Here is a 26,702-nt window from a genome sequence, read left to right as displayed (position 1 = left end):
ATGTTGTCTATATTATTTGTGACTGTCACTTCTATCACTTAGTGTTAGTGTTACGCTTGGCGTGTGTTTTCTAGTTCTGCAGATGGCCAAAAGGCCTTTTTTCATATTGCCATGAAGATTGACAAACATTGATAATACCTTAGTTTGCCATTGACGATTAGGACATTCAGTATTAATGCCTCAGAGCCAATTTCAACTCTACTCCATGGCCAGTACAAATTGTAGACCAGCAAGTTGTCCAACAGGATCTATACTCGCAGGCACGATCCTGACTGCTATTTATGCGAGAAGTGAATATGCACCAAGGAAAGCAGAGCTTTCACAAAAGATAATTGCGGTGATTCACCTTTGTGCCACATCGCGATTATCATGTGTACCCCTGTGGCGGGACCCCGGGCAAAAGCAAATGGCTGTGCAGAGAGAAGTAAAACTTTGAGACGCTGCCCATCACAGCCGCACTGAGAGCCGTTGAACCCCTGCAGGGCCGTGAGTATGCTGCCGCGAATTGGCAATAACTTCCATACACCGCGACATGCTATGCACACCATATAGACTGAGAGTGGGGCACAATATTGTAAAAATAAGCGGGATGATGCACAACCGCACGCACTGAACACCTGCGCTGCTGTGTATTTGAAATAGTGCTAATACCTGGTGGCATCCTACTGATTCCCCACCGTAACAGCCAGTCTGCTCCAATGCACGAACTGCACAACCATGATCCCAGGATTCTGCCTGAATAGACGAATAATACCTGAACAATACGTGGGCAAACATCAGGGCACTGCACCACTGAGGAGAAGCAAAGTACCCATATGAGCCCGAAAACAAAATACCTAATGACCAGATCTCACAGACGGAGCCATCCCCCAGTAATTTCCTCATTGCTACACATGGCTAATGACAACCCCCATTATACCACTGCAACCCCAGTGAAACAGACTGGTTGGATCTGAAGGGTGGCACCAGGGCAGCACTCATCGGGACCCTTAATTAGCCCAATACACAAAGATTAACTCCATGCTCATTCTCCCCAGGGTGCAAAATATAGACTCATCAAGCAACATGGGCAAACTTGACAAACAACAGCCCAAACTATCATTCGATACATGTCGCACGCCCAGGCCCACACAGGCACTTTCTGATACTGAGATCGACTCAGAACGTTCCTGAGACTCTAACATGGACTACCTTTGATCTTCTCTCCTCTCCACTGATCCAGGCATCGTCTAAGAATATTGCTGATACCACTGTTCACCCCACTCTTTTTATGTCATATTCTACACCCCCGTTTATTCGCTTGTTTTAACACCATGGTACGTAATGTGCAACACTGCATCTGTCCTTTGTTTACTCTCTGTAACTTTGTATCTTACTAATTCCCTTGTTAACACGATAAATCCTCCAGGTCTTTCCAGCACCCCCGGTGACCATCCCTGTGAAGACTGCCAGTACCGGCTTGACATTAAAACGATGGCCAAACTTCCCCCTGGGGCACATCTTCCCTTCCCCTCTACTATCATTTGTTTGCAATGTTTCTAGGATCTCCTTATTCTGCCTATGCTCTTTCACCCATAACTCACTTCTTTCTGCTAGCCCTCCCATTTTAGATCAGGAGTGTTATTGACTTTGATTAAGCTACGTTCAGTTCGGCAGGCTACTTATTTTATTTTCATGGTTTTTCCCTTCTACCTCCATCGTTAGCGGATCTAGGGCAGAAGGCGTCTGTACATGTGTACCTACTCTCATTTCCCCGTCTGCTGTATTAGTCCTCCCCTACCACCCAACTGTCCCTAAACGGCCTCCATGTTTGTGCCTCTTGCCATAGCACTCACTCGCCCCTTGTTGGGGAGGGATCCAACATTTTTGCCATGGAGTCTCAGATTCCCCTCTGAGAGATTCCACAGTGTTAAGGGTTTCCCACATAGCGGAAAAAGGCCTTAATTGGCCTCCTTGAATGTGCCCCTTACCAAAGCACTCCTTCTCCCCTTGTTGGGGAGGGATCCTAGCATTCATACCCTTGAATCTCAGACACCCCTCTGAGAGAGTCCATAGTGTTAAGGGATTCTACACATAGCGAAGGTTTGTGAATGTTCCCATTATCGCTGGGAACCCAGCACCTCACACCGTGAAAGGCGCTCTCCTTGAAACCTTTTGATAATCTCCTCCAGGCTGATACCTCAACCCTCTGATGTACTTCGGCGACTAAGCAACCTTGAGCTGATAACCCATGGAGTTGCCCTATGCAGCTACTGAGGAGTTGGCTCTGGTTCCCCCCTTGGCCATCATCTACCCATCTGATCGTCAGACACGGTTTCTTCTCTTGTCGCCCCTTGTGTTTTCCTACCCCGCCCTCTCTTCTGTCCTTTCTCCCTCCTTATCTTCCTCTTCTATTCCCGCCCTCTCGTCACCGAATCTCTCTCCCCTGCCAGCCATTCCCTCCCCATACCTGAGCCATCCCTTTGTAACTCTTGTATCTCCAGTAACTATGTACCTGAAACTGTTGTAACTATGTAACTATGTTTTGATGCAATTGTACCTCCCCATGTAAAGCGCTCCGATACCTCCGGGTTTAGCCAGCGCTATATAAAACTTTTCAAATAAAATGGCTGATGCAGGACAACAATAAGACAAAACACGGTGCCCAGATAATGCTCGGGATTAATGATCCTGCTGGAGAGCACCATTTGTCTGTTAGTGTTTTTTAAATACAGATAAACTGTATTTTATGTGGAAGCTCAGTGGGTTACTGCCTTTGTTACAGAGATCCTTGTGTTACTTGCAGTTCAGAAGTTACAATCCTAACATAGGACAGCGACCAATGAACCACCAGCGACCAATGAATCACCAAAGAGCTGCATACAAACACTAATAGTATAGTTAGAACTTCGCTTTTTTTTGTTTTGTGATATAGTTAGAACTTCCCCATTCTCTCATTATTCTAATATTGGTAAAATGAGTATGTTTGGGCAGAAAAGTAAATCAGTAAAGCTGACCCCCATGAAATACTCTTTAAATCCTAAGGTTGTGTTTCCCCAGACCAAACCCTCTTAAATTATACTGCCCACCAGTATGGATGACACGTGATTCCTACACCTTGTAATCCTCATTGGCTTATGTGACATTGCCTGTAGACTGAGTTACAGACATGTATGATTCATTGTCTCTGTATAATGTGTGCGTGGTGTAAAGTACTGACACACACTACACTGTAATGAGTAGCGCTATACAAAAAGGAAATGCATATGAGAGAAGGGCTACGTAAAGATGAGGGGCACTGTTGGAGGGTGGCAGTGAGGGAATACCAGGAGGAGGTAGTGGGAGGGGCTGCGGAGCAATGAGGGGCACTGTTGGAGGGTAGCAGTGAGGGAATCCGAGGAAGAGGTCATGGGGTGGAGGGGGAGCTAGGGAGAGATGAGGGGCACTGGTGGAGGGTGGTAGTCAGGGAGTCTGAGGAGGAGGTCATAAGGGGGAGGGGCTACAGAGAGAGGAGGGTGGCAGTGAGGGAATCCGAGGAGGAGGTCAATAGGGGACCCATGGAGGGATGAGGGGCACTGTTGGAAGGTGGTTGTAAAGGTATTTACGGAGAAAGAGGTCAGTGGTGGGGCTCCAAAAAGGACTTTCTCACCAGCGCTAAAGCCGACCCTGTCATGGCCTTTCTGTTTTTGTTTATTTAATTAGCAGTAGGATCATAAGGGCTTCAGTGGAACATACTTTAAAGTGCTAATTATATTTACTGCTATATTCAATGTTTTAAGTTTCAAGGTGTTTTACTGATGTTTTTACTGGGAAAAATGAAAGTGGTGCCCGATGGGGCCTGATATGGGGCTGGGGCCCAAGGTCAGCTCTGAGATAAGGGGCACTGGAGAGGGGCAGTAGAAAAGTGGATAATCAAGCCTGTAAGGGAGTGCATTGCGGGGTCTGGGGTCAGGTGGAGGCAGTAATGAAGAGGGATTCTCCCTGAAGGCTCGCACAGAGGGAGGCCGAGAAGTGTCACTTGCCTGATACTCCCACCTCAGAAACCTCCTCTTCCCATCAAAGGAACATTACATGGAAAAAACACTTTTTGAGAGTGATAATATTTAGAAAGAGATTTGGAAAATAGTGTGTTTTACTGGGCCTTGTAAGACTAAGAAGAGATAAAGGAGGGTCCTGAAGCAGGCCTGCCCAGACATAAATGTGACAAATCGATCCCGCAGTGGCCCACCCAAATGCACCCTTGGCCCACCCAAATAAAAATTCCTGGAGCCGGGCCTGGCTGCAGAACGTGCAGAAAGTGGCTGCTCGCCTAGTCCTGATGCTGCCTAGGAGAGCCGCCTCTAAGAGAGAGCTGAAGACCCTGCACTGGCTTCCAATCAGAGAACGTGTGGCTTTTAAAAAAACTCTGTATTGGCCACCGGATTCTGCAGGGGAAAGGCCCCTCCTTTCTGCACAACCTGCTTGCACCATACCATCCAACCCGCCACCTAAGATCCAGCGGGACAGGAAGGGTGGAGGTGCCCAAATTCAGGAGAGTCAGAATGGGCGGACACTCCTTTCGGGCCCTGGCAGCCCAGGGCTGGAACAAACTTCCCCTGGAACTTCGACTGGAGTCAACTGAGTTCAAGTTCCGAAAAAAACTGAAAACATTTCTGTTCCCAAAAGATTAGGGCCGGCTGGCTATGGCAGGCTTAGGAGTCACCTTCTGCAGCAGTCCTCTTTCCTAGAGCAGTCCGCAGCGCGGGGAAACACTAGTACAGTGTAACCAGGCGCTATACAAGCTTATATAATATAACATAACATCCGACGCGATGTAATGAACTTTGGGTTCATGTAGGCAGTCACAAGCTGATCAACCATGCCTCACCATGGAAACGAAGAATGCCCAGGGAACAGAGTCACAAAATGGCTTCCTGTTATGACGCTCCACGATCCGCAAGACTACGCGATGACGAGCTGAAAGCACCCCGCAAGCCAGACACCAGCAACTAGACAGCCGGGAAAACACTGGAAAACGTGTGACGTGGGACCTGCTGACCTTCCTGCGCTAGCACCAACAACAAGCTCCATTGCGTCATCAGTATGAAAATGACTCCCTAGGAGAAGGATCTCCCGACTGCCAAACGGTTGAATGAGACACTCGGACACTACAGGCACACAAGAGGTAGGCTCACGGTCAGTTGAGATGGCACGAAGAGCACCAGAATACGATTGCTCCCCATTCTCCAAAATTCCTCCAAAACTGTAAATCAGGAACATAGGATGGCAGCAGCTGGGCTAATTACGGTGAGTTATTTGTTTCAGACAGGAGTGCCCTTCACTTTTCTGCGATGGTTCCATTAAGTTTAACTCATACATGGGAAGCAGCTAACTTAGTGGCATATATATATATCTCTTCTTCCATGGTATTAGCTGACAGGTTACTTGTAAGTCTTTTCTTTGCTTGATTTCAAAACATTTCTCTTCAATCTCGCACCTTTCCAAAGGTTAACCACTTGCTTTGTTAAAATGGCAGTTTCATAAGCTCAGGATTATTGCTGCAGTGGCACAATGTCAACTTTAAATTTCTCTATTACTTACAGTTGCTTACTGGTTATTTTCTCGCATAGTTTTCACTTGCAGTCAGTTATGTTGATTTTTACTTGTAACTTGCGGATGATTTCTTCAGACTTTCTTGCGTACACAGGTTTTAGTTACTTTTCTTCTTGTTTCTGGCCGCAGTTAGGTGGGTTCTTCTTAGTGAGGTCTTGCTCATGCTGCGCTGTTGTTCTTGGTCTTCCCTCCGGTCTGCTCCTCTGGTCTGGTCAGCTTCAGATGTCCCCAAAATGTTGTAAATAGGTTAAATAGGCAGCAGGACACGTCTTCAAGTTATTAAGATGTATTTATTAAGTTAGACAAGATAAGACAGCAGAGCAGTAAAACCCCACAGCTGACCAGTCCAACTGCCAAGGCTGGAATCCCACACACCAGATAGAACACACTTAGGTACTATGGGAGATAGAGAAGGTAGGAACACCAAGAAAGGACTACAGACACCAAGTAGCCATATTGAACCAAGTAAGAATATACAACAGTGGCTTATATAGCTGATTTGGACATCAAGGCACCCTTACCCAATCTCTGTAGCTTGTGAACCGCTGGAATTGCTCTGTCAAATGTAATGTATCGGACAGTGCACAGTCCTGGATCTAACCTGTGTTAACGCAATACTGACAGCTGGTTACAGAGGGGTAGTGGATGGAATGCGGAATCCATATTTGAACCCATAAAATGACAGGCAAGCATCATGCCAAGAATCATATCTACCAAGAAAGAGAACCAGCACATGCAAGAGATTGGGGGTGGGAACTTTTCCCTGCTGTCCGGAGTTAGCGACTTTTGGGAGGTTGCGGATACCTGGACTTTTCGTACTTCTTGAAGCACTTACTCTATGGGTAACCCTGGATCCCACAGAAGGAACATAGGAGTTTGAATTTGCAAGTGGACCCTTTACTGCATTCTTTTTTGTCATACTGCCAACATGCCTGCTTCTTGTCACCTGCCCCTTTGTCAAATCGAAATGAATGAGTGTTCTGGCAATTTCCGGCAATATAAAGAATTACGCATGCCAGATGTTAATTTCTTGTTGGTCCCATGCCATTTTGGTCCGTACCGCCTTCATCGGTCTAAATTTCGTATCATACTGGAGCAAGCAGAGCCCTGGAATTTGGAAGCGGCACTATGAATCAGTGACATGTAGCTGAAAAGTTGTGCAGCCACTGCAGTGAAGCTCTCTACCATGATAGCGAAGTAAATAGAAAACCCCATCACCCAATTCTTGATGGACCTGCCCAACGATACCTTCTTTTGCTTAAACTCTCCCTCCTTGCCTGCTCTGCTTTTCTCAGGGACCACCCAAGTGTTAAGGAGGTCAAAAACATCAATGTTGCCCCCCCTTTAAAAACCTTCTCTCTTGTCTCTGCAGGCACGTGCCACGTAATGGCCACGGACGGAGCGAACGCAGGAGTTGCAGAGCCGAAAAGCATTGGGCTAATGGTAAGAGGAGGCTGTGTTGTTGAGATTGCTACCGGACCAGAAATAGCCGGACTACTACTGGTATGTGCTTGGAAAGGGGAGGTGGCGACCAGAGGAGATTGTGCTACCCCACCTGATTGGACCCACACTTGAGCCATGCCTGTTGCAATGTTGTGCTATCGGGTGTGTGGGGACATGTCCTCTGGGTTGAACCCCTGCAGCCACACCGACTTGTGCCGTCCTGCCCTCAGGGGGGCATGGTTGAACTCATTGCAGGAGGAGTAGTGTATTGGGAGGACTCTCCAGACTGAGCTGAGCCCATGTCCTGTGCTACGGGAGCAGGTACCAGAGTCCCCTGCTCGCTTTGTCCCCCACTCGCTACCTGCACCTGCATGCTTGGCTCGTGTTCGTGGCCACCAGGGGCCGATCCGCTATTGCCGCCTCACCTGGCATGGCCGCTAGCACGCCCTTCTTAAGGGGTTCCTGGAAGGCTTCCTTGAACTTCTCTGCCGCTAAGGCAATGGGGCATCCTGCTGAGGCCCCTATTCCGGCTCCTGTGACAACTTCTGGAGAACCCATTCTATGCCCCGTGTCTTAGCCACCTTCCACAGTTCGCAGAGCGACCGAAACTGGCTGGTGCGTCCTTGGCAACCGGTGCACACTTCGTAGCCATGTTGGTCGTAGACGTCTGTGAACCAACGAAAGCATTACGTGGAATGAGAGAAACGTCTTTAGCAAACTACCATCCCTTTAAACTTTGGGGTATAGCAGTAACCTTCCTCCACCCACCTTCGAACCCCATATACCAGAGACCCAGACATATTGTAAAGCGCAAACTAATCACTCCTAAGGGCAGTCGGGGAGATTAAGCGAGCTATCGTCACAAGCGCTGGACTGAGCTGCCGTCAGCGCCGGGGATCGAAAATAGATCAGAACGCCATTCACTTGCGTTTGTTGGATTGAAAAGTCCCAAGGCTACACTTTGATCTTTCCTTCACATCTCCGCACCCGGCGAGATACCGATGAGCCCGGGTAATCCCGAGCTGCAGCAAGACCTCTCGTATGCGAGCTGTTTGGCGAGGATACTTACCCACTCCCACCGACCACACATGCACGATTACCATGTACAACACACCACGGGCATAGGGAACTGAGCAACTTACTACCTGGTTGCCCTAAATAGTCGCCAAAAACTTCTCAAGTAAATGCATCAAAAATCACCAGGGCACCCGGGATACTTATCGCCCTAGTGCATCCGATTAGATGACCACAAACCAAGTTGATGCACTAAATTCATTCAGTTACATGCTCCTTCCGGAAAAAGTAACCGGGGCACGAGTGATACTTACCATCTTCATGGACAATAAAGGATTCATTTTCTTCACAGTGTGAAAAGTCCAAAACCTCTTTCCATATTGTATCCTACAGGAATGGTTATTCCTTCATGTAAGCATTACGATAGAGGTAGATGATTCTCAGTTACCAGCCAGATAGAATTACATCAACTAACAAGATGCTGTCAGATTAGATCTTCATCTCAGTTGCCTGCCTACAAACACCAACCAAATTCCTTTAGTTCAACTTTCTCACCTGCAAAGTGTAGGAAAGACTCAAATGCACAGCTGGCTATACAGGAATATTTCCACTCCTGCACCAGGAACAGGCAAATTTGCAGCAATTTACAGGACCTTCCAGAATATTTTCAATTCTCTACCAGAGCTATAGGTATTTTTGGTATTCGCCATATCATACACTATACAGCAGACTAGCTCAGGTGCGGCTTTTCTAACTGGTTCTTTTGGCATATGTTCAGCTGTGTGTGTATGAAGTGGATTCAATAGGCTCCCCCTTCTCTGGATAACTGGTTGAAACTGGTGTGGATATTAATTTGAGTTCTGCGGTGTGGGCACCTTTGCACTAGTGGCTGCAGAGGTAGTATGGCCCATGATCACCATGGCCGGTATCCCTTTCAGAGGTGAGAAATTGGATTTGGTATCCTTCCTCTCAGATGAATATTCCACCTTTCTGGACTTATGTTCGACTGGTTAAATACGTTCGTGAGGAAAGATGCAACTATGCTGCACTATGGTACTGCCTTCTGGGCGGCAAGTTTTCTTTAAGTGTAATGTCAGCAGTATGAGGACAAAAAAGCACAACCAGAATAACAGTGAAAGAAGGTACATACTTCATGGATCTGTGAGTAGTCCGAAGCTCAACAGGTATATATACTAAATTGGGTAATGGCAACACATAAAAAAACAAAGAATATTTTTGGATTATCACTCACTTAATGAAAACGTTCACCGACATTATTGAAAGTTCTAATGAAGTTTGTAACTATTGTATGGCTCTAAATATTAATTCAGGCAGCACATTCCACCCTGCAAATTAATTTAATGCCATTACATTGTTTTTGTCATCTTTTGAAAGGTTCTAGGATTATACATTGTATGCTAAGTTTTTAAATGAGCTGGTGAGAGGAGGAATTGCCATCGTCCACAAGAACACCCTCAGAGTCTCGACCAACACCAACCACACCCTCAGCACTGCCGAACACCTGCACTTCCAGATCCACACTGACCCCAACACCACCCTCAGAGGAACCCTCATCTACAGACCCCCTGGACCCAGACCACAGTTCAGCGACTCCATCGCCGACCTCATCAGCATTGACACCCTCGCCTCCACAGACTACATCCTCCTCGGGGTCCTGAACTTCCACCTCGAGAACAACAACGACGTCAACTCAGCCACCCTGATCGACAACCTCGGACTCAGACAGCTTGTGACAATACCCACCCACGCCGCTGGTCACACACTTGATCCCATCTTCTCTGCAAGCCCCCACGTCTCCTTCAACCACACCACCGAACCCCACTGGACCAACCACCGCTGCGTCCATGTCACCTTCAGGAAGCCCACCACACACCACTGCACCCAACAGATGACTCGTCGCTGCTGGGGCAAAGTCACCGAAGAGCAGCTAGTCACCACCCTCTCTCAGAGCCCCCCAGCTGACCCCACCAAACCCAACACCGCTGCCCTCAACCTCCGACAGTGGATCGACGACTGTGCCAACACTCTCGCTCCGCTCAAGACATCCTCCAACAGCCACACCAGCAAGAAGCCACCTGGTTCACTGAAGACCTCCAGGCCTCCAAGCGTACATGCTGGATATTGGAGAAGAACTGGCTCCGCGAACGATCACCAGACAAATACAAGCCCTCAAGAATGCCACCCGCAGACAGCATCAACTCATCAGAACCACCAAGAGGACCGCTTTCAATGACCGCCTGGATAACAACGCACAAATCAGCAAAGAGCTCTTCAGCATTGTGAAGGAACTCTCCAACCCCAGCTCCAACACCTACGACATCCCCCCTTCGCAGCACCTGTGCGACTCACTTGCCACCTTCTTCCACCGCAAGATCGCCAACATCCACAACAGCTTCAAGGCCACGACTCCCCCACCAACCACCGAGATCTCCACCCCCGCGACCACCAGCCGCCTGATCGCCCGGTCCAACATCAACGATGATGACACCATAAAGATCATGAACTCCATCCATTCCGGATCCCCGTCTGACCCATGCCCACACCACGTCTTCAACAAAGCCAGCACAATCATTGCTCCCCATCTCCGGAAAGCGATCAACATTTCCTTCACGACAGCAACCTTCCCGGAGAGCTGGAAGCATGCCGAGATCAACGCCTTACTCAAGAAGCCCAAGGCGGACCCCAAGGACCTCAAGAACTTCCGTCCCATCTCCCTGCTCCCGTTCCCGGTGAAGGTCTCTGAGATAATCGTCAACAAACAACTGTCCCGCTACCTCGAGGACAACAACATCCTGGACCCATCCCAGTCCGGTTTCCGCAGCAACCACAACACCGAAACCACCCTCATTGCCGCCACCGACATCAGGACCCTGCTCGACAACGGGGAAACAGCAGCCCTCATCCTCCTGGACCGGTCAGTTGCCACCGCACACTATGAACACGCCTACACAGCGCCGGGATCCAAGAGAAGGCCCTGGACTGGACTACATCCCTCCTCTCCGGCAGCACTCATTGCATCCGCCTCCCACCCTTCCGCTCCACCGCCACCAAGATCATCTGCGACGTACCTCAGGGCTCTTCCCTAAGCCCAACGCTGTTCAACATCTACATGGCACCCCTCGCCCACGTCGCCAGACAGCACAACCTCAACATCATCTCCTACGCCGACGACACCCAGCTGATCATCTCCCTCACCAAAGACCCTCACATTGCCAAAACCAACCTCCACGAAGGAATGAAGGCAGTCGCCGAATGGATGAAGAACAGCCGACTGAAGCTGAACTCGGAAAAGACGGAGGTCCTCATCCTCGGCTCCACCCCTTCAGCCTGGGGTGACTCCTGGTGGCCAACATCACTGGGAACAGCCCCGACATCCACCGACCACGCCCTCAACCTGGGGGTCATCCTCGACTCCACCCTCTCCATGTCTAAACAGGTCAACGCCGTCTCCTCTTTCTGCTTCAACACCCTCCGAATGCTCAGCAGGATCTTCAAGTGGATCCCCACCAAAACAAGAAGAGCAGTCACCCAGGCCCTCATCACCAGCAGGCTAGACTACGGAAACGCCCTCTACGCAGGAACGTCAACCAAGCTCCTGAGACGGCTGCAACGCATCCAGAATGCCTCGGCGTGACTGATCCTCGACATCCCCCGCAGCAGCCACACCACACCCCACCCGAGACCTACACTGGCTCCCCATCAACAAGAGGATAACCTTCAAGGTCCTCATCCACGCACACAAGGCCCTCCACAACGCCGGCCCAGCATACCTCAACAGACGACTCAGCTTCTACACCCCTACCCGCAAGCTCCGCTCCGCCGGCCTCGCCCTCGCCACAGTCCCCCGCATCCGAAGAACGACCGCCGGCGGCAGATCCTTCTCCCGGGAAACATCAGTTACAACGCGGATGTTTCCCCGCGGTGCTGTTACGACGCGTCCGTAACAACGCAAGTCGTTACCACGACTTGCGCTGGAGGGCGCTAGAAGATTAAAAATAGTAAATTTACTATTCCAACACCTTCCCTAGTGTCCACGGGGACTGGTGTTAGAATAGTAAATTATACTATTCGACATCCGCGCCCCCAACGCAAGTCGTGGTAACGACTTGCGTTGTAAGGGACGCGTTGTAACAGCACGCGTTGTGACGGTACGCGTTGTACCGTCATACATCCCCTTCTCCCACCTTGCCGTCAAGACCTGAAACACCCTCCCCACCAACCTACGGCAGACCAAGATCTACTGGCCTTCAGAAGACTTCTCAAGACCTGGCTCTTCGATCAGTAGCAGCACCCCCCCTCCCTCCCCCCCCTCAGCGCCTTGAGACCCTCACAGGTATGTAGCGCGCTTAACAAATGTCCTGATTGATTGATTGTTCCTATTCATCATCCATTAGAATGCCATAACCCCCGTTATGAAGACCTGGTGATAAAAATATACTTTATTCAGATATTCTGTATATATTTTAGGTGTGCTACTCAGAACAAAGGAATCTTGCTTCACAAGGAGAGCTTTGGAAGAGGCGGAATAGGACAACAGTAGAACAGTTTTCAAAGATTTCAGCTTTTGAACACATTTAGATTATTATTGCTACAGGTGTTCCAGAGAGACCCAGAAATTAAAACATGTGGAGCTCTGGGTAGATTTTATCATTTTAATAAAGATGGATTTAAAATAATAGTTTCAAGTGCATTTGTTAGTTGTGTCTGTATAAATATGAATAAAAATAATGCTTACTTTCAATATAGTATGAAACAAAATTGATAGATGACGGTTTTCCCAGTTCTCCCAGGCAATTTTCAAATACTTCTAAGAAATATTCTGTATTATTTTTCACGTTTTTGAGCAGCATAGTTGTGGTAGAAGCTTCACCAACTTCCACTGTATCATTTGCGGTTTCACGAAGTCGATAGCCAAACGTGGCATTGGGTCCTGAAAGAGATTTCCAGGTGACTACAGGCAGAGTTCCTTTCCCGTACAGATGGATTTTCAGTGCCGATATTGAACTGGGACCTGGTATTAAGAGAAGATTTGAGTCGATTAAGTAAAGGTGGCAGTGTACAAATATTCAAGCTTCTATCAGCTATGCACGTGACAAGCACATCAAGCTTATGGACCAATTAATTTCTATATAAGTCTGGACTACGTGTCCCCCATTTTCTAACTCCCTTGCATATCATTACGTAAACACTGTCTCAGAAATATTCTCTTGCTGTAAATCACTTAAGCTAATAAAATATAAAACCGATACACATTCTGTAGTAGTGTGTCTTTTTCCATTACACATTCTGGAATCTTAATTATAAGTTCAGAAAGATTTTATTGATAATCATAAAATCGAAGACGTACAGAGTAAGGATAAATAAGCACAAGGATAATGATACAATAAATAGTGAAACATAAGCACTGAAAAGGAAAAAGAAATGCATTCATAACCAGCAAAATTAAATTACATAAAAATAAAAGATACATGGTAAACGTAATAATGGTGAAAACTTATGCTAAGAAAATAGATACAGTAACTAAGGAACTCATGGAGGTTTAGCAACTTCTTGTTGAAATGGAGTTTGAGACAGGGAACGACGAGCACTAATGTCAAAAAATGATGTGACTGGATCCCACAGCTGCTTTCGTTTTGGGGCCAAAGCGAGTGGTAGTAACCATAGGTTAGTGTCTAACCTATGGTTATAACCTATAGCGTACCACCATGCCTGATCGGAGAGTTTAGTGAAATCCTTCCATGCTTTGGTAATCTGTTGAAAAGCAACTGCAAGAAGCAGGTCAATTATTTTTATGCTGAGGGTGCAGTGGTCCCATATAGGGGAGAGACTACCTAAGAAGATGTGAGATATGTGAAAAGGGTGCGTAGAGGAGAAGATGGTATTAATTTGAGACCACACCTTAGTCCAGAACGTGTGAACCAGTGCACACTCGAAAAGCATATGTTTCAAATCTGCGCAAGGTGTGGAGCAAGTCCAGCATGTATCTGGAATGCCGGAGTATCTTTTACTGAGAGTGAGTGGTGGGAGTAAGAGGCGATTGTAAATAAGAACAGAGTCTGAATCGTATTTGCAGCCCTGGAGGATTTCCGTAATTTCGTCCATATCTTATCCCACATCACAATAGACCATGAGATACCCAAATCTGCTTCCCAAGCTTCTTCAACCTTAGTCTTTGAACGTGACAGTGCTGATGCATGAAGAAGAGTATAGTTTTTAGATGCCTTAGTGCCTGTGACCAATGAGGTACGTAGTTGGGAAGTAAGGAGAGATTCTTGAGGTGGCACTAAAGGAGAAGTGAAGTGCGAGTCATGAGCTAATTGAAGTGCTTGTGTTAATATGAGGTATTTAGCACGGAAAGAGGAAGGGAGGTGAAAAGTTGTAGCAGCTTCTGAAAATGGAATAATATGAGATTGTTGAAATAGTTGATGAACCCATACGAGACTTTGATTCCTCCAAGTTTTCCAAAACATTGGTTTATTCTTTATTAAAATCGAGGTGCTATGCCATATAGGCTGGTCAAAAAAGGAGGACAGCAAGGGAGATGGTAAAATGTTTGTGGTATATTTGAGAATCGGGGTTGATATAGACTGCGGTGGACGAGAGAAGGAAAGATACTCAAGGGAAGAGAAGGGAGAGATATATGCCAATTCCAAGGTCGACCACAAGGGAAAAAATTAGGAGGAATCCGCAATCCATCTCAATGCTTGATTTAGTAAAAAAGATTTGTGATAAAGAGAAAAGTTCGGAAAGTTCACCCCACCCTCTACCTTTGGTCGTGTTAATTTAGATATAGACATGCAAGCTTTTTTACGTCCCCACAAGAAAGCGGATAAGATGGAGTTAATTTTCTTAAAGTGGTATAAGGGAATAGAGAATGGAATATTAGATATTGTGAATAGAACCAAAGGGGAAAACATCATTTTAATGGTGTCTAATCTGCCCCACCAGGATAGGTATAAAGGATGCCATTTTGTGGTGAGATCCGTCAGTTTTTGTAAACAGTCATCCATACAACGTGAGACCGTGCCTGAGAGAGTAGGGGTAAAGTGGAGACCCAAGTATTTAATACATTTAGGATTCCAAGTGAACCATGAGTCAGTAAAATCAGACTTATAAGTGAATTTAGTTAGGGGTAATATTTCGCACTTATCCTTATTTATAACCAGAGACGGACGCAAAAGAATCAACCTCATTTAAAAAGCAGGTAAAGATGTTGTGGGTTTAGACAAAAATAATAAAACATCACCGGCGCCGCCATTTTAATTGTGGTTTGTTGAAAGGTAAAACCATGAATGGCTTTATTCTGGCGAATCCGCAGCAAGAAGGGTTCTAGGGCAAGGTTAAACAAAAAGGGCGAAAGAGGACATCCCTGACGCACTCCTCTACAGAGGGAGAAATAAGAAGAAATACCGCCATTCGCTGCAATGGCTGCCCTTGGATGCAAATATAAAAGATATATCAGGGTGGAGATTTTCGGACCAAAACTGAACCACTTCAGCGTCTGAAAAAGATAGGACCATTCAACTCTATCAAAAGCTTTTTCCGCGTCCAAAGCTATGGCGGCAATAGAGTGAGATGAGTGAGACATCTTAGAGAGAATGTCGAAAAACAATCTGGTATTATCTGAAAGCAATCTACCCTTAATGAAACCCGACTGTTCCTTACCCAGTAATTCAGGCAAAAGGGATTCTAAGCGCAGAGCTAAAGCCTTCGAATTTTTTTAATAATCGATATTCACTAAAGATATGGGTCTATAATTTTTACAATGTTGCGGGTCTTTGCCTGGTTTGGGAAGGATACAAATGAGAGCATCCGAGAAGGAGCCAGAAGAAGAACCAGAGTTTAGGAAAGTAGAAAGAAGAGCGTGCAATTTAGGGATAAGCAGTGACGAGAAATGAAGAAAAAATTCAACTGTAAAACCGTCCGGACCCAGAGTTTTGTCTTTCTTGAGAGACTTCAGAGCGCGAATAAGTTCTCTCTGAGTGAGATCCGACTCTAATGAAGATAAATCTGGAGGGGTGTCGTAAGGAGGATCAATGCCAGACAGAAACTGGGAGATATCCTGAGCCGAGGAAGTCATTTCAGATGAGTATAAAGTTTTGAAAAATTGAAGAAACTCGTTCAAGATTTCGTCATCTTTGTGCCTCAATACAGAATTTTGACCATAAATGCTCTCTATGTTGGTTTTATTTTGCCTGACTTTCAAATAATTTGCTAATAACTTCCCGGCTTTATTTGGACCCCCGTAAAATTTAGCACTAGAACGTAGTAAGAAATTGGATGCATTATTTGTGGTGTCTTTGTTAAATTGTAATTTAGTAGCTATGAGCTCCTGCAAACAATCCTTAGATTTGGAAGTAAAGTAAGAGTGTTCCAATTTCTTAATAGTAGAGAAAAGTACACTAGTGATTTGTTGCGCTTCCTTCCGTTTGCAGGATACGTAGCCAATAATGAAGTCCCTAGCCTACGCCTTAAAAGCACCCCAAACAACGTGAAAGGGTACTTCATTGGAATCATTTCGTACAAAGTAATCCTGAAAAAAGGACTTGAAGGAGGACACAAAGGCCGAATCCAAAAGGAGGGAGTTATTAAAGCGCCATTTTCTAGTTAGAGGTGACTTTTGCAAAATATCCAGATGTATGGAAACTGGTGCATGGTCGGAGATCAGAATCGATCCAATGTCCGAAGCAGTCAGGGATTGCGAAAGGTTGTGTGAAATAAAAAAGTAATCTAATCTGGATTGGGTTGGATGAGGTGGTGAGAAAAAAGAATACTCTCTTAGAGTGGGGTTACAGAGTCTCCAAGCATCAATAAGTTGGAATTGATGAATGAGACGCTTGAAGGATTTCTGCGACTTATGAGGAGTGTATGTGCTGATAGAGTGCCTATCCAAAAAAGGATTAAAGACTTCATTGCAATCCCCCGCCAATATGAAATTGTCCTCATAATGTTGAGTGATATGTGGGGATAAAGAGGACCAGAAAGAGGCATCACCATGGAATCTTAATTATAAAATTAAGAAATATGGTAAATAACTTTTTATTGTAACACAGGTTTTTACTTAATTGTCTTTTAGTAACCAGGATTCAATGGGAGTCCTGCCCCAAACTCTTTCAACTTCAAGCTTTACAAACTGTTCATTAACTGATTTGGTCCCATCAGCTCACATCACCTCTTCTTCTGAAACCACCAAAGTCCCGACCCGTGGGTTTCAGAACTATGGTTATAAACCCATTTCACCTTGACATGTTAAAACATTGTAAACGACTCAAAAGCATACAATTGAAAATGCTACGAAAATGTAATTTCCGTAATTTTGGTATTACTACAGTGCACTTCTATCTATTACTTTTTTTTAATGTGAACTAGACACTTGAGAGCATCGTAACAGTGGGCGTATTCTCTATAAAATACGAAAAAGGTGTAGAACCTTTCAGATTAGAGTTATTAAATCAACTACGAGTTGAAACGAACATTAACCCTCCTACAGTCCTACATTAGCTGTTTATAAACCAGTTCCAGTTATGTCAGCTTTAGGCTATGCAGATTTTTGATCTGCTCTACCAGAATTAACGCCCAAATTAAGCACTATTAATGCCCATTGTTTCATCCACTACTCCTTTTTGGAAGACTCTTACACTGAGGTGTAGCTGCATTCCAAGTACCTTGCTAGCCTACCACAAACGTTGTGCCAAAAAGTGTCATCTGTTCCTTTGTTTGTAATGTAGCAAATCTGTTACCGAAGCAGTCAAGGCTTGACATACCTATATGTCATATTTTTGAAGAAAATATATTTTTGTGTTTTCCTGCTACTATTTTTGGTGTAGGGATGCTGCACTGAGGGCTCCCATTAGCCAGACCTCAGATTCTGGGAGTCAGTGTTGGCCTTGCATACTGAAGAGATGTAAACATATAAACGCAGCAGTAGGAGAACTGACACGTGGATGCTGCTCCAAGTAAGGGGGAGGGGACAAGGCAGTAATAAGCACTCACATTGGAGGTGACCGATTACATTTTCCATCAGTGTATAATGTTCGTTGTTTCTAGACCTGTAATGACAATAGTGATGAAACAGATCTGAATTCACATACTCTCCCACTCTCCCAGAGATTAAAATGAAGTGAAAAATAAATGGTGTATGCCAGTGTCGCCAGCAGAGGAGGCAGAAAGACAACTGTCCAGCATTGGTTATAACTAGTATAATGCATTATTAAGGCTTCTGGAATTTGTTTTTGGACACTTACATCTGTATTTATCTATATAAATTGTTTTGTTTATGTCGTACGTTTATCCATTTTTGGGGGGGTTGTTCGTGAAAAATGAAATTGAAATGAACAAATTTCCCTACACTCATACTTGAATTCCTTTCATGTTTTAATGATATGAATACTCCGATAATAAATTAATACACTCAAATGAAAACATTAACATTTTAGCATCTCCCTTTGGCACATCTACAGCGGTTTGAACCCATTAGGAAACTATATGTCATTTTAATTCCCTTACCTGCAAATCCATGCTGCCTTTTGCCTGGCAGTCGTGGGACTGACAATAGTTAGAAACACTCCAAAAAAAACACAAAACATTTCCATTGTATGTCTATTTAAAAATAAATTCAAACAGGAAAACAGATAATTTTCTGTCTGAATTTATCTGTATAAAAAACAAAGAAACCTAGGGGTCTAATTATGAGGATTTCAAAGAGCCTCAATTTGTAATCGACGATGTCTAATACGATACATCGATTCTCAAAATTTGATCCGATTGCTAGAATAGGACATCAACTCAATGCACATGGCCATAGGTGATTGGAAGAAACCCAACTAGTGTTCCTAGGATTCCCATCAAAGTCTTATTATGATCAATTCTATAATTTGGTCATCCAACTAGGGTAAACGGTCTCTTGATCATTGAGACCACTGTCTTACCCTAAAACAGAGCTGGGTATGTACCCACAATCACACTCTGACCATATAGAATTGATCCGATGGGTTTGTGTGCAGTGCAAAAATTATAATAGTGGTGAGTTTAAAATAGGATAGAGGGCAAAGAGACTAATTTTATTTTATTAAAGGCTTGACCCCTTCCTTATTAAAAACAAGAACAGTGCAAAGAAGCAGTGTTAAACAAATAACTGCAAGAGGGCCAACATGTTTCAGCCTAAGTGGGGAAAAGACCCAAGGCTTTCTTCAGGGCCTCTGTTCTAAACCGTTGCTACTGCAAAAGTGCTCAAACCAGTGAGTGTAATGAATAAAATAATAAGTGAATAGCATATAGTCCTACAGAGGGAGTATTCAAAAGGATACAGTAAATCAATTACAAATCCTCCGTGTCAGGTGGTGTAGCTGTACATCTGAAATAACAAGCACCATAATATGACATAGTGTTAGAGTTGCGTCCTATTCTTTCTCTCTTCATAGTGGAGTAAGTAAAGATTGTGACACTCACCCAGCATGACCGGGGACTGTACCTCACCTCACCTGGACCGTTCTCAGGAAAAATGAGGCCCGCTCTGTAAAGGTAAGGAAAGCATGTGCTTAATACAAGGGGGCGAAAAAAACTAATTCCACTCACCCTCGCATCCTCCAATGCACTCTGCCAGATTACCCAACTCTTTACACTTCCTCTCCACTCATACCTCTCAAAGCCACCAATGTTCACCTGGTATCATTGGATGTCGAGTCCTTATATACCTCCATCCCCCAGGATGAGACTTTAGATACCATCCGATCCATCCTGGGGGAGACTGATCTTGACTCCATTACTCCTGTACCATTCATCATGGCCTTAGCTAAAATCGCAATGAAGGAGAACTATTTCAGGTATGAAGAGACAATGTACCTCCAAATCTCAGGCACGAGTATGGGCAGTATTTTTGCGCCGAGCCTGGTGAATCTCTATGTTCATGTTTTCGAACAAGAGCAAATACTAACAGCCAGCAATCCTCACTTTTCATCAATAATATGGTGGAAACGCTATATTGATGATATCCTTGTGGTGTGGCGGGGTGAGAAGGAGTCTATTACACAGTTTTTCGAATGGCTTAACACCCGCAACAGGTTCCTGCGGTTCACGATAGAGATCAGCAAAGAGAGAATTGCTTTCTTGGATCTCTCCATATATGCCTCTTCTAATGGATTACAGAGTGGATTATTCCGAAAGCCTATGGCTAGGAATTCACTCCTGCTATATGAGAGCCAGCACCCTAGGTCGCTTCGCGACAATCTTCCTTATGGACAGTTCCTCCGGGTCCGGAGGAACTGTTCCACACGGGAGACTTTTGTCAAACATGCGACTAATCTTTCAAATCAACTCCAAACGAGACACTACCCTAAGAAGTTGATTAAACGCTCGCTCAAACGAGCTAGCAACAACAACCGTGAGTCACTCTTAGAGCCCCCGCAAGAGAAGCCACCTTTAACCCGCCTGACCTTGGTTAGCACTTTTAACAACAAATCCAATTGCATCCAAAAAATTGTCAGACGACATTGGCGGATACTGAACAGCAGCAACGATTAGATTGAGTTACCACTGTTCGCTTTTAAACGTTCGAAAAATCTACGGGACTGTCTAGTGCATACGCGTCCCAAAGAGACATCGAAAGTCGACAGCGGCACCCTCTGGGACTTACCTACGGTACAAGGTCATCACCCGTGTGGTGGATGTTCAGTATGTGCACAGACTCAAAAAACCACCCAAATCGATATCGGGACAAATCGTCCTTGGGTACTCAAACAATTCTCTAATTGCAACAGCATCCAAGTCATTTACCAGCTAACCTGTCCCTGCAATGAGAGATACATAGGGATGACGACTCGCAAGGTGCGTACACGTATGCTGGAGCACAAGAGTGCCTTCAGGTGCAAAGAAAGCTTTTCAAAATTGACTAAACACTTTCTGGAACATAATCACAGGGAATCAGACTTCAGCTGGACGGTTCTTGAGAAACCACATATCCCCCCTCACATTGGTGATGTGTCAAAATTTTTGTTCATGAAAGAACAGAGGTGGATATACAAATTGCGTACAGATAATCAAGGTTTAAATGACGAAATACCCATGACCACCCTTTAGACCCATATACATAATGAACACAGAGATGACACCATCCGTATTTTCGACTTTACATGTTGGTACTAACCTTACTTTCATCATGGCTAGGTTCCCTAGTGTTTTCAAGCCCATGCACCATGATGATTATTATGAACTACGTTTGGCATTCTGACATCCTAATCCATCGATCAGGTAATTTTATTCCTAAAGGTAGTCTTTACAGACATTGTCACAGAGGAGCGTTTTTTGCTCAACAGATAGCAATTACGCTCACTCTAAACTACAGTTCGTGAAATAGTGAAGTCATTATGTAGTTTCTTATAAAGATCGCAAGACCACGCGCTTAAGCTTGGCGTCCACGGACATAGCGTGAGAAAAGGATGTTTCCGGACTACAATAACTTTGACGGTGACGTCATTATGTAGTTCCCTAGACATCGCAAGACTAAGCGCCAGTGTTTGCCGACTTTGTTTTCTCCGATGCAGCGAGCAAAGCGAGGGTAAGCCTCTGTTTTGTTTTACCTCCCTTGAAGTTTTTCTATTATGCGCCGCCTAACAGGCTGATAAATTTGGCTAACTATGAACGTTTGACTGGCGGCACGTTTTTTCAGTTCTGTATCGCAGTATCGCGTTGATTGGTCAAAGACATCACTAAGTGACCTACTAATACACCCTTGCCTGCACCGGTCGTTGCCTCCCCCTGACTCGGGACTTGTCAGAGGCAACGACGGACAGGTACGATGTAGGGTTTTATAAGTTATTTGGTTTTAAGATTTAGGAATCTTTAGCAGTAAGGAGCTTTTGATAACTAAATATGGCTTACATTTTCATGATTGTTCTTACAAGTTTGAGAGTAGTGAAAGAGAGGTCACCCAGCTGGGGTGAACATTGGTGGCTTCGAGAAGTATGAGTGGAGAGGAAGTGTAAAGAGTTGGGTAATCTGGCAGAGTGCATTGGAGGATGCGAGGGTGAGTGGAATTACTTTTTTTCGCCCCCTTGTATTAAGCACATGCTTTCCTTACCTCTACAGAGCGGGGCCACATTTTTCCTGAGAACGGTCCAGGTGAGGTGAGGTACAGTCCCCGGTCATGCTGGGTGAGTATCACAATCTTTACTTACTCCACTATGAAGAGAGAAAGAATAGGACGCAACTCTAACACTATGTCATATTATGGTGCTTGTTATTTCAGATGTACAGCTACACCACCTGACACGGAGGATTTGTAATTGATTTACTGTATCCTTTTGAATACTCCCTCTGTAGGAGTATATGCTATTCACTTATTATTTTATTCATTACACTCACTGGTTTGAGCACTTTTGCAGTAGCAACGGTTTAGAACAGAGGCCCTGAAGAAAGCCTTGGGTCTTTTCCCCACTTAGGCTGAAACATGTTGGCCCTCTTGCAGTTATTTGTTTAACACTGCTTCTTTGCACTGTTCTTGTTTTTAATAAGGAAGGGGTCAAGCCTTTAATAAAATAAAATTAGTCTCTTTGCCCTCTATCCTATTTTAAACTCACCACTATTATAATTTTTGCACTGCACACAAACCCATCGGATCAATTCTATATGGTCAGAGTGTGATTGTGGGTACATACCCAGCTCCGTTTTAGGGTAAGACAGTGGTCTCAATGATCAAGAGACAGTTTACCCTAGTTGGATGACCAAATGATAGAATTGATCATCACAAGACTTTGATGGGAATCCTAGGAACACTAGTTGGGTTTCTTCCAATCACCTATGGCCATGTGCATTGAGTTGATGTCCTATTCTAGCAATCGGATCAAATTTTGAGAATCGATGTATCGTATTAGACATCGTTGATTACAAATTGAGGCTCTTTGAAATCCTCATAATTAGACCCCTAGGTTTCTTTGTTGTTTATATATTTATTGGGGGGTTGTAACCTAGGCCAGGTCTTTAAATATCCCTCAGACCCTCTCTCTACTGTTTTGTATACTATGAATTTATCTGTAGAAAACAGTCAAAACTGAAGTCCTTTACTAATATTATTATTTTAGAATTCAAGTCGTGAGAACAGTGTGGGAGGATAGGGATTGTGTTAAAACATCAAAAATGGTGTTGAAGTGCCATGATGTGGGGGGATGAGGAGAAAGCGAGGGTGGAAGTCAGCAGGAATCCACCCACGTTGCACTGGTCTGGACACAGGGAATGGTTTCTACTTCAGGGTCTCAAATGTGTAGAGAAACAAATGAACTATCAATGACACACTCAGAATGTCTTGGTAGAAACTATCCCTGTTGTGTTAAGGTTAGCCACTCACAACTATACACATCAAGTAACATAACCCTTTTGTCAAAACCTGGAACACAACCGTAATAAACGTGCCTACATCCTCATTACCTGTGTAATCCCTTATAGACACAATGCCGCTACTTGACTTTCCGCACAATGCTTGTAGCGTATATTTGTTTTCTGTACAACTGGGCAAACCCGTAACCAAGTAGCTGTTGTTTCTGGTAATCCCATGCAGCTTCCCCCCCACGGTGACATGAATGAAGTGATACATGTGTGGTGTGGTCCAGGAGAAGAAGATGCCATCCGTGGTTCTATTGTGGGATACACCGATGATTTCATTGGGACCTGTGGAGACAAAAACACAAAGCGACCTTCAAGTGGTTGAGGAGATGGAAGGAGTAAGCAAAACTACATTTAAAACCAAAGTACACGACATGTAGCCTAGGAAAAGGTGAGTGAAACTCGCTCTCTTTCTGTGGAATATGAGATCCCATAAATTGGGCATCACTTCTACATTGACCCTGACCGGCTCACGTAGTACATCATCAAAGCCTGGCAGATATGCAGGAAGCCAAGACAAAGGGGAGACAGACAAAAGAATAAAGTGTGTGCCACACGGGCCGTTTACCTGGAGGTATTTTCACCTAAAGGGAAATTTAAGAAATAAGAGCAAAACTTGCCAAGAAGTAAACATTTCTGTTTAATATGAAGGAAAATGGAACCACTGATCTAGATTGCTAACATACAAATAAATCATTTGCGGATTCTTTAATCTTCATCTACAGACTATAAACAATCAACTCGTGTGTCCTGGTGGGCACACATTATCTGTAATATGGCACGTTGGCCAGGTCTACCCCTGGTTCACGCTGTTAAAGTTACAGCGCGTCACAGACCAGGCAGCGCGGCACTTTCAAAATAGGTGCCCTGATGTGTTAACTCAATGGTACCTTCAGCAGATGCTTACCTCAGTTTCAGTTTACACAAAGAAGATACATGTATAAAAATACACTTCTTTGTTGATACAAGTACATGATGTATTCAAATAAATCTTTTACAGTTCACCATGCTTTCCTGGTTTTACCTCCCTGTCCTACTTAGACAAGAGGCTACATGTGGTTGTGTGACCGTGCCGGAGTTTCACTCACAGTGTAACGCTGCAACCTACTGATGAACGCGAGTCAGAATAATAAAGTCAACCTAAATGCACAATAATCCCTAATATCTGAATAAAAAATGCATATACTTAAAGAATTTTTTAAAATATTATTTGCCGGTTTATTTCTCAAATGAAAAATAAATACTGGACTTCGAAGTTTCAAGACACTTCCCAAACCTTTGACCCTAAACCCCCTGCGTCCACTACATTTTTAATGCAACATATACATTGCTATAGAATTATTATTCAGGTATTACACATAGTACCCAAGTATTAATCAACTTACCCACCCATTTCTCCAAACCCTAAAATACCCTTTGCACCCTATACCCTTACTCAACCCTAAAAACGCCCCAATAACCCTTACTACCCAATTCCCTTACCCACCCGTAAACTCTAAAAATACCCTTACAACCCAATACCCTTATCTACCCTAAACCTTAAAAACACCCGTAGCACCTTATACCCCTAAAATACCTTTAACAACCTATATCCTTACACACACCTAAACCCTAAAAACACCCTTGTAATCCAATACCTTTACCCACCCTTAAACCACAAATATATCCTTAAAACCCAATACCTTTACTCGCCACGAAATCTTATAAACATCCTTACCACTCTAACACCTCTACCCACCCAAAAACCCTTAACATTCACACACACACACACACACACAGACACATATATATATATACATACATATATACACATATACATACATTCATACATACATACACATATACATACACATACATATATACACACATATACATATACACATACATATACATATACACACACACATACATATACATACATACATACATACATACATACACATACTGTTGTATGGCGTTTTAGATACACACAAGATGATGGACGGAATGTTGCACAATGGCAAAACATTCACCCCCAGTCACAGATCTGGGTTTAATCCATCGTTATTTTGCTCACTGAGCCACCCCAGTTCAGACATGGCCATATGCATGGCGTTTTAGATTCCAAATTCATTTTCAGATTCATGCCTGTATATAGGTACAATCCATGTTGCCCTTCTATAGGCATAGAAATCAAGCCCTATTTAGGCATAGCCCATGCTACCCAAATACAGGCATGGCTACTTCCATCCGTTCATCAAATGTCACAACGATTTCTTGGAAAACCAGACTCATAAGCAGAAGGGACTTCCCCTAGCCTGGATATTGATTTCTCCAAGAAACTCATTATTATGCATGAACAACTATTTCTCAGGGGTTCATCCATGACGTTCATATGCCCGACTTTACGTTAAAGCTGGCATTCCTAAACACCTTCAAGGTATAAATATACCTTCACTTGCTATAGCAAAGCACGGTGTTGTTCGGTGCAGTTCAACTACCTAGTTGCCCGACGCAGCTCGCTACAGCAAGTGCCAAAGGAAGCCGACTCTCCAGCTGACACACTGACAAGAATCGGTCCTCCTTTGCCGAGAATCCAGCTGCAGTGTTTCTGACTCCCCTTGCGGGATGTTGGGAAATCGAGTCCGAGACAGAGATACCAACCTCCTTCATTCTGAGGTATGGAGCGGATTAGAACCTAGAGAAACCTTTCGCAATTCTTGGCAGAGCTAAAACTTATGCTAAAAACAATACTTACTTTTTCCCTGGTACTAGACCTAGGTTAGGTACATTGGGGTAGGCGTATTTTAGAAGCATCAGTTGAGTATTTTAGCCTGTGTTATTTATGTATGTATTTTTATATGGCTTAGAAACCATACAATGCTATTACAGTATTATTTCATAATACTATTCCCGCTGTACGCATTATACTTTGCATTCTGTCTAACGATTGTAGCAGTTCACCTCTCTTGCATGAGAAAGAAGACTTTCAATAAACCTTTTATTGAAAACGCCCATCTCACTATTTCTCTGCAACTCTGTAGAAACAAAGCATGCACGATTGACCGAGTAAAATAGTTATCTATTGTTTCTACGACTCTGAAGATATTTTCCAGTCATAGGGAAAGAAAGGTGTCATGTTTATGCGGTTGTCAGAAACCAATCCCTTCTAGTGTATTCGAGAAAGTTTCTAGTGACCTCTGAGCTAGTTGGCACTCACAATTAAGTTTAGTATATTTGATAAAGACCTACTGACCTAAGTCCTACGTCATATCTATAGGATGTATTATTCCAATGCGCAG

The 26,702-nt window shown here is 44.4% G+C and overlaps 1 protein-coding gene across 3 annotated transcripts in view; it reads right to left on the bottom strand.

The window, feature by feature from the left end:
* The window catches only part of LOC144821473 (uncharacterized), a 616,628-nt gene that overhangs the window by 406,811 nt on the left and 183,115 nt on the right, over positions 1-26,702 (bottom strand). For all 3 annotated transcript variants that reach the window (XM_078678562.1, XM_078678582.1, XM_078678572.1), the window contains 2 exons: positions 23,467-23,706; positions 12,785-13,060 (listed from right to left, as the gene is read on the bottom strand). In XM_078678562.1, coding sequence (XP_078534688.1) covers positions 12,785-13,060; positions 23,467-23,706 — 516 coding nt within the window. The remainder of the gene's footprint in view (positions 1-12,784; positions 13,061-23,466; positions 23,707-26,702) is intronic.

This window comes from Lissotriton helveticus, chromosome 1_1, assembly GCF_964261635.1.
Source record: "Lissotriton helveticus chromosome 1_1, aLisHel1.1, whole genome shotgun sequence".
Taxonomy (NCBI): Eukaryota; Metazoa; Chordata; class Amphibia; order Caudata; family Salamandridae; genus Lissotriton; species Lissotriton helveticus.
Note: the sequence above shows the minus strand (reverse complement) of the source record. Positions and strands in the feature narration are given on the sequence as shown.